This window comes from Zea mays, chromosome 3 (assembly GCF_902167145.1).
Source record: "Zea mays cultivar B73 chromosome 3, Zm-B73-REFERENCE-NAM-5.0, whole genome shotgun sequence".
NCBI classification, from domain to species: Eukaryota; Viridiplantae; Streptophyta; class Magnoliopsida; order Poales; family Poaceae; genus Zea; species Zea mays.
Genome location: NC_050098.1, coordinates 55,949,169 through 55,957,294, shown reverse-complemented (window position 1 = coordinate 55,957,294; position 8,126 = coordinate 55,949,169). Strand labels below are relative to the sequence as shown.

Here is an 8,126-nt window from a genome sequence, read left to right as displayed (position 1 = left end):
GAAGCTCACTCGGTCTAAGTGACCGTTTGAGAGAGGGAAAGGGTTGAAAGAGACCCGGTCTTTGTGACCACCTCAACGGGGAGTAGGTTTGCAAGAACCGAACCTCGATAAAACAAATCCTTGTGTCACACTTCTTATTTGCTTGCGATTTGTTTTTGCCCTCTCTCTCGGACTCGTTTCTATTTCTAACGCTAACCCGACTTGTAGTTGTGCTTAAGTTTATAAATTTCAGATTCGCCCTATTCACCCCCCCTCTAGGCGACTTTCAACCGGCTTCGTCTGAAACCCTTGGAAACTGGTAATCAGCATGTCCTTCAACTTCTGCCATGATGTGATTGTTCCTGGCTGAAGAGAGGAGTACCAGGTTTGTGCAACATTCTTGACTGCCATAACGAAGGATTTCGCCATGACTGCAGTATTGCCACCATATGAAAATATGGTTGCTTCGTAGCTCATCAGAAATTGCTTCGGATCTGAGTGTCCATCATACATGGGGAGCTGGGGTGGCTTATAAGACGGGGGTCAGGGTGTAGCCTGCAATTCTGCTGATAGAGGAGAAGCATTATCAAAAGAAAAATTTCCATGATAGAAATCTTCATACCATTCATCCTCGTTGTAGAAGCCCTCTTGGTGCAGCTCTCTGTGCTGGGGCCTTCGATTTTGCTCATCTTGAGCAAGATGACGTACTTCTTCGGTGGCTTCGTCAATCTGCCTTTGTAGGTCAGCTAGCCGAGCCATTTTTTCCTTCTTCTTTTGCACTTGCTGATGAAGCATTTCCATATTCCTGATCTCTTGGTCCAACTCGTCCTCTTGGGGTGTTGGACTGGTGGCCTTCCTCTTCTGGCTTCGGGCCTGTCGAAGAGAAAGGGCCTCTTGGTTCGGGTCCAGTGGCTGTAGAACGGCAGCCCCTGTCGCTGAAGCTTTTTTTGGCGGCATGACGAAGGTTGATGCGTGCCGAAGGTGGTCGAAAAGGGTTCACCGGAGGTGGGCGCCAATGTTGGGGACTTGTCCTTAAATGCTATGAATTAAGAATAAGGCAACACAGAAATTGTTAAACGTTAAGGTCCTTCGTCCTTCGAAGCATTATTTCCCTTGGGATATAATGAATTCCGGACGAAGGTAATGAAGGACATACCTTCATAAACACAACAAATAATGAAGAAGGATTCTTATAAAGTATGAACACTAAAATAAAATTATTAACCCGTCTTTATTTTATTATTATGGAAAAAGAATAGAAATGAGAACGAATTATAAATGTACCTTCGGCTTGAAAGAAGACAAAAGTACAAGTGTGACGCAAAAGCAAAATGCCAAGTCAGCGTGAATAGTACGGGAGCACTGTTTATCTATTTATAGGCACAGGACGCAGCCCATGTAAAATTACACCCATGCCCTTTACATTTGCTAATAACTCTATAGTAATCCATCGGGGTCTAAATAGCCTTTCCCCTTTAAGTCGGTTTCCCTTCCTGCTATCACGCCGAAGCTCCCCTGCGCATAGCTTCGTCTCTGCGCCATCCTTCGTACTCTTTGTGCTTCTCCATATTGTGGTTATGACCTAAGTCCGAAGATACCTGTTCATGTATCATACTCTAGAAATATTGTTAAATCATGTTTTTGAGGACCTTCGGAAGCCGAAGGCCCCCAACACTATGTGATCGGATATCCCGTGAATTAGATGTTGTGAAGAACAAATTGTTTTATATAATAGGGGAGTACGCCATTTTACTCGTTTCCCGACAAAAGATGTGTACTCTCGATACTGCAAAGAAGGTTGACTTTTATCTTAATGTATTCTAAGGCCAAAAAGGTAATGTATTGTCCTATAGGGTACACTTGTAAGAATACACCTATGTGAGTTTGAATGCGAGTTCGCGGTCTATGAGATGTGGGTAATCTCAAATAAACTCACTAAAAGACACAGGAGAATGACTGTATCGCTCCAATCAGAGGCATGGCTTCAGGCGGCCTAGTATCAGCGATGCCTATAGGTGAAACCTACTTACACAAGACTAGCAATTTAAGGCTTTGTCCATTGCAAAATTATGATGGGTGAATCATGTAATGCAAGGTGTAGCCCAACCTGTATCAGGTCTACACTGTAAAGCTAGTATATGAAAGTGTAGAAATTGAGTCAATTGAAGACCTTGGCTTTGGTGGGGATTATTGGTATTTGGCCTATTTAGCCCACTTGTGGGTGGCCAGTTCATATAAGGAAGCCAATGTAGTGTTTAGGGATGGCATGAGGGGAATTAGTCCCATATTGCTTATCCAGGTAGGAGATAACCAATTTATAAGTGAGAGTGTGCACTACTCTTCACACGTGACACACAAAGGGCTATATAGGCTGCTATGAACTGACCATAGGTGCGCGCTCGCTTGTATTTTACGTTTTTCGTGAATTTAACACGTGACTTGTGATAGGGATGGATCCGGATACTTATTCGGATGTCAAATTTTTGGTCTTTTTTCTTCGATTGTGAACAAATAACATATAAAATTTGCTATGTAAATTTATATTCTTGGTTTTAGCATTAAGGCTATTAATCTTCATAAAAAATAAACATTAAATTCGTTATATATCTTTTACATAATTGATATAAAATTCAGATGTCTATCCGAATACGGATTCAGATGTTTTTTTTTCACCTTTTTTGTTGTAAGGAGAAAATAATGTACATAAAAAAATTATACAAAAAATTATTTAAATACTTCATAATATTCTTAATAATATTGCCAAAAATTAGCTTTAAATTCTATGTATATCTATGTTAAATATTAGATTTGTGATATAAGTCGGATATTTTAGGAACATCCCTAACTTGTGACTTGCGAGTTGTGACGATGAGTGACGTGTTCTAAACAACAGTTTATTTTTTGCCTTTTATTTGTTTAGTTATTAAGTACCATACCTACACTGCCACGTCAACTGAGAGTAATTTGGCGTGCACTGCGTGAACTCCGTGCGGTTGCACGTAGAGAGATTATAGGGGGGCAGTTATTGGAATTTAACAAATCGAATCCGTCAAGTTGCCGTGACCTATAAAGGGGGACATCCTTTAGTCAGAGGGCACACGGAAAACAACTGACTCGTCCTCTCCTCATTTTCTCTGTGTCGCCGCTTCATCGTCCTGTCATCCCTTCATCTGTCGTGCAGCAGATCAAGGGAGAGCGGTGTCTTCGAACCGACACCGACATTTCGAGAACATGCACGGGTGCCAACGAATCGGGTTTCTGGGAAGTACGCCTCACGTCTGCTCGTGTTTCTCATCGTCACTCGTTGAAAGCACTGTAAGTATATCTGCATTTTCTGTTCATCCGGATCCAGATCTTTTGGATAGATCTGATGTCTGTTTACCTTTTGTACGTTGATTTTTGACATCTTCTGGATCTGTTTTGTACTAGTGTCATTTATATTATTTGCTAGTAGATCTGGTTTTTATAGTTTATGTTTGATGATTAAATTAATCCCGGACCCAGTTAATTTTGTGACACCTGTCATGTTACTACTTGTTCCTTGGAGAGTTTTTTAGACGGGACAAGAAGTTACATGGTCAGGAAACACCGGAGCACCTGTGCCACTTCCTTGTAAACACACAAAGGACCACAACTTTATAGATTCTCTGAGACAGGACTAGAGAAGCATGAAGGGCGTAGTGAAAACCGTGGCGATTGCCAGGAAAATCGTCTCCCACAGTGACTATGTGCACAAGTTAAGCATCTTATTGTTCCCATTCTGTTACCTTTCTCACCCTTTTAATTACATCAACCCAAGCCTTATTACAGCAGCTACACACTAGCCGCTGTACGTAGGCTAAAGCCTACATGATGATCTGTCCCCCTCGGCACTAGCCAGCAGCTATGCAACCTTCTTTGGCATCAATCATGCAGAAAGGAATTCCTTGAGCAGATTGCAAACACATGGATCTTACGCTATGCTGCATGCGTTTGGGTTCTCATCGCTGAACATACAAGTGATATTGATGGCATCCTCTTTGCCCCTGCCTTCTTGCACCGGAAAGCCAGCATAGCCGCCGCCGGCGCCGTACTCGGCCACGTAAGGGCTCGTCGGGCGATGGTGGCTGTAAAAGCTGTCTACGGGGTGGTTCGCCTCACTGCACATGCGGTGGCCATGGCCGCCAGCGCCGTACCCGTACGGGTGGTCACGTACTGTGCGCACCACCACGGTGGCGTCCACAGCCGCCGGGGTTTCTGCCGGTTTGGCCTCCTTGTGCTCCTCCGGCGCGGACGTATCAGCTGGCGCGGTCTCCTCTGCTCTGTCGCCGGCTGCTGGCGGGTCGGCGGGAGGTGGTGGCGCTGGCGCTGGCGCCTGGGCCTCCCCTTTGGCTTCGGCTTCTTCGGCTTCGGCAGCGGGAGGCGGCGGCTGATCAGCCTCGGCTGCGGCGGCCGGGTCGGTGTGGGAGAAGATGGTGGGGACCCTCTTGGCCTTCCTGATGGCCTTGACCATCCTCCATGGGTCGGCCATCCCGACCACAGTGATCTTGTGGCTTGCTTGATCTATATACACTTCGCTAACACCTGCACGTACGGTGCAGGTCCATTATTCCATTAATAACTTGTAATTAAGATCATATCATGCTCGTCACATGTAGCTGTTAGGTTTCAGGTTAGAATTGGGTTTTATTTACCATCGATGGCACGCAGGGCCTTCCTGATCTTGTTCTCGCAGCCGTTGCAGTCCACCCTTACATGCAGCTCCGTTATTCGTGGTGTCTGCTGCAGGTTTACAAATATAGATTAGTACTGCGGCCACCATGCATGCAAAACAAACAAACAAACAAAAACGTGTCCTTTTGGAGGTTAATGATGTTGTGCATACAGATGCACCAGGCATTCCTGAATGGATCTAAACCACACTCTTCGATTCACTAGCATGCATGCCAAGAAAAATGCAACGAGAGCTTGGGTTACTGAGATTCCACAAACCTCCGATTTTGCAGTCATTATCGAAGCTCTGACGATTAGAGTTGGTTTCGGGCTTCTCTGCCCGCAATGCAAAGAGTTGTAGCTAACGGAGAAACCTTAGCGCAGGCCACCGGCCATGCAACGAGTTGCATTTTTATATCGCATTTGCTTTGTGGCGGGCGGTGGTGCTGGGATGGAATATTTGGTGGTCGGTTTGTGTGGGTTACCCAAGGAATCACCGGAAAAAAAGTGAAAAGAGGGTTCTTCTCCCTAGCTAGATGGAGATGGCTCTATCTCGCATGAGCTCCGCCGCTTCTTTTCCATAGAGTTGCAGTCACATGCAAGCGGTTCCAACCAAGAACATTTCTACATTGGTTTCAATAAACTCAATAGGACAGCGGATGCAACTGGTTAATTGTAGCGGGGCGACTCAGCAGTTTCGTAACGTTGTCACTCATCTCCTATAGTTCCTTAAAACATTGGTCACAATCCTCGTCTTAGGGGAGAAAAAAATAAAATCAACCGTCCAACAGCCCCCAACTTTCCCGGACGCGAATATCACCCCATCGGCAGATTCCAGTGCGCTTATCCCTATCTAGTGTCGGCCCCAATGTCTGAAATATGGGTATTCAAAATTATTCAGAGTTAAAAACATCTTGTATATATAATATTGTACAAAGTCTAATTATTTGTTATTTATAATATCGTAATATGTTATATATTTACATAACGAGGCGTTTGGATCCCTTCATTTTAAAGGAATTGGAATTCACTCAATAAAATAACTTATTTAGTTTGGAATTTGGCATTCCACCACTTTCCAAAGTTCGTATATAAGTCTATCTCAAATTCATAGGGTGAAGGATAGAAAATGATTTTATGCATGATTAGAATTTATTTCTAATCTGTAACTTACATGACACTCTTCGTTCTACTTCTCTATAGTAAAAATGTAACACATAAATACCTAAGACATCTTGCTAATAATAATATACAAATATATTTTGTATAAAAGTGAATTAGCTTAATTGATATATGTCTAAGTTACTATTATTAGAATGGAATTCAATTCCAGTGATCCAAACGGGGCGTAACAGTAATCTCATAGCATACATAAAATATATGTCAAACTAAATAAAGTCTTGGATAAGCATAAGATTCATAAAAAATAAAATTATTGAAACGAGCTACCATTTGAAATATACATGTACTCATAATCTTTTTTAGTCGAATTATTTTTTATTTTTGAGTAGAAAGGTTATCGAGCTTATAAGAAAAATAGATAAGCCGTGGGGTGGTCAACTGATGAAGTTTGGATTTTGGAGCTGAAGGTCAGATAGGGGATGACGACCGGGCCGAATTTTTTCTTTTTCAGCCCTACTTTTGAAAAATATTTACGTTTGGACCCCCAGAAATTTTATATGCAAATTTGGACTCGATGCTCGGCGCCATAGGCTATGGCGCCGAGGTAACACATCTCGGTGCTACATCCTATGACGCCGAGGTGTGACATGGCAGCAACGGCTCCCTGCGTCTAGGGCTGACATGGCACTGACGCGGCGCCGATGCGGCCTCGTAGCTCGGTGCCACAGATCTTGGCGCCGAGCTACGGAGGCCTATAAAAACGGTCGCGCTGCTGGCCGAGAGCAGCACATTTCCTCTCATTTCAAAACTTCGTCAAAATTTACTGGATTCAAAGATTCGAGTTGGTTCACTTCGTAGACCAAGGTATGGTGCCCAACTAATTCTTTTTGTATATTGGGTTGTTAGTTTCATAGTTGCTCATAGTTTTATAGTTTGATAGTTTATGTAAACCTATTATATTATCATTTCGATTATTAGTTTCATAGTTGCTCATAATATATATAGTATCATTAATATGTTGAGTATATTTTATTTGATAGTTTGTGTAAACCTATTATAAAGTATATTAGGTACAAGTGATAATTATAATCATTTATTAGATGAAAGACATGTACCGAGAGGCGTTGTGGCAGAAGAGAGGTCGTCCTCGGGAGTTATATCCGGACGTATCTAGTAAGGATGCTCCTGTTCCTCCTGAACTCCCCGTGCCTAACTGTGACTGTGGCAGACTGGCTTGGGTATGTCAATCCAAACATCTAGACACGGCTGCTATCTGCTTCTACCTTTGTGGCGGTTTTGACGTACGTAGCTTATGACTTGTGACTTAATTTTGTTCGCATTTATTATTTTGTAGATGTGTAATAGTGCTTCGTTCCATTGTTTTAGTGGCACCTGAGGTGTTTCTTTTTCCAGTGGATCGATGGTCCTAATAAATTTGACCCTCGATATCTTCTTTTCGCTAATTGGTTGAGTGGAAGGACTAGTCATGATTGTTTTAAGCGTTGGGTACCTCCTCCCCCGAATCCTCCACCAATGACGGATGCGGAGAAGGAGGTAGCAACAGAAAGACGGATGGACTCACCGCCTCGATGCGATTGTGGAGACCGTGCTGTCATCGACGAAGACCATGAGAAGCAGTTCGTGTGTCCGAACATTGATTATGTGAGCCCATTGATACGCTAAATGTATAAACTAGTTTTTTTTATTAAATTACTAATTTATTCTCCTGCAGCCATACGGGTGGCGTAATGTAAGTGTCGTTTCAGAGAGTGGTTGTATGGTCCTTTGTCCCATTGGCCAGAGCCAGAGGTAAAGGAAAAGAAAAAAAATCAGTGGGCGGAAGAGTTGAAATTTGATCCAGTACTCTGCAAATGTGGTATTGAAGCTAAGTATGGATTAGTTCCTTCCGAGCTTGGTGTTGGATATTTTTGTGGACATATGGTCGATTACGATGAGGTTGGTATTTATTTATTTGTTTGCACCATCTGTAATGTTATAGCGGTACTTACTATTTTTTGTAGGAGACGAGGAAATGCAGTTGGGAGAGTTACGACGAGAAAGGAGAGGTGATGCGCACAATAGAGTCCAAGAGACTAATGGGACAGAAGATGTGTTGTGGATCTCAGCTCGTTGATTCGTACATCAACGATCGCATACGTGACATGCGTAGGGCCGCAAAATCTGCCTTTTATGACAGCCCGAAGCGTGCAGAGTATAGGAGGTTGAAGGCGGCGGATGAGAAGAGAGCACAGGATGCAAGGGAATGGGAAGCGGCTAGAGCCGAGAAACAAATGTTGGATAATCTTGCTGATCGCCTCAAGGGAAGTGAGTGA

The 8,126-nt window shown here is 43.2% G+C and overlaps 1 protein-coding gene across 2 annotated transcripts; it reads right to left on the bottom strand.

The window, feature by feature from the left end:
• Positions 1-3,708: 3,708 nt before the first annotated feature.
• On the bottom strand, positions 3,709-5,273 carry LOC103650109 (uncharacterized). Of its 2 annotated transcripts, none has more exons than XM_008675767.4 (3): positions 4,951-5,273; positions 4,653-4,737; positions 3,709-4,542 (listed from the first exon to the last, which is right to left on the bottom strand). In XM_008675767.4, the coding sequence occupies exons 1-3, from the start codon at positions 4,966-4,968 to the stop codon at positions 3,932-3,934; spliced, it is 714 nt and encodes a 237-aa protein (XP_008673989.1). In that variant the 5' UTR covers positions 4,969-5,273; the 3' UTR covers positions 3,709-3,931. The 2 variants fall into 2 exon arrangements, with proteins under 2 accessions (XP_008673989.1, XP_008673988.1); XM_008675766.4 differs by having other exon boundaries at positions 4,653-4,740; positions 4,951-5,257.
• Between the last annotated feature and the right edge of the window lie 2,853 nt (positions 5,274-8,126).

Bases quoted from the DNA above. Each gene is read 5' to 3' on its own strand.
- LOC103650109 (XM_008675766.4), bottom strand. The intron at 4,543-4,652 runs GTAAATAAAACC...CCGTACGTGCAG, and splicing joins GGCCCTGCGTGCCATCGATG to GTGTTAGCGAAGTGTATATA.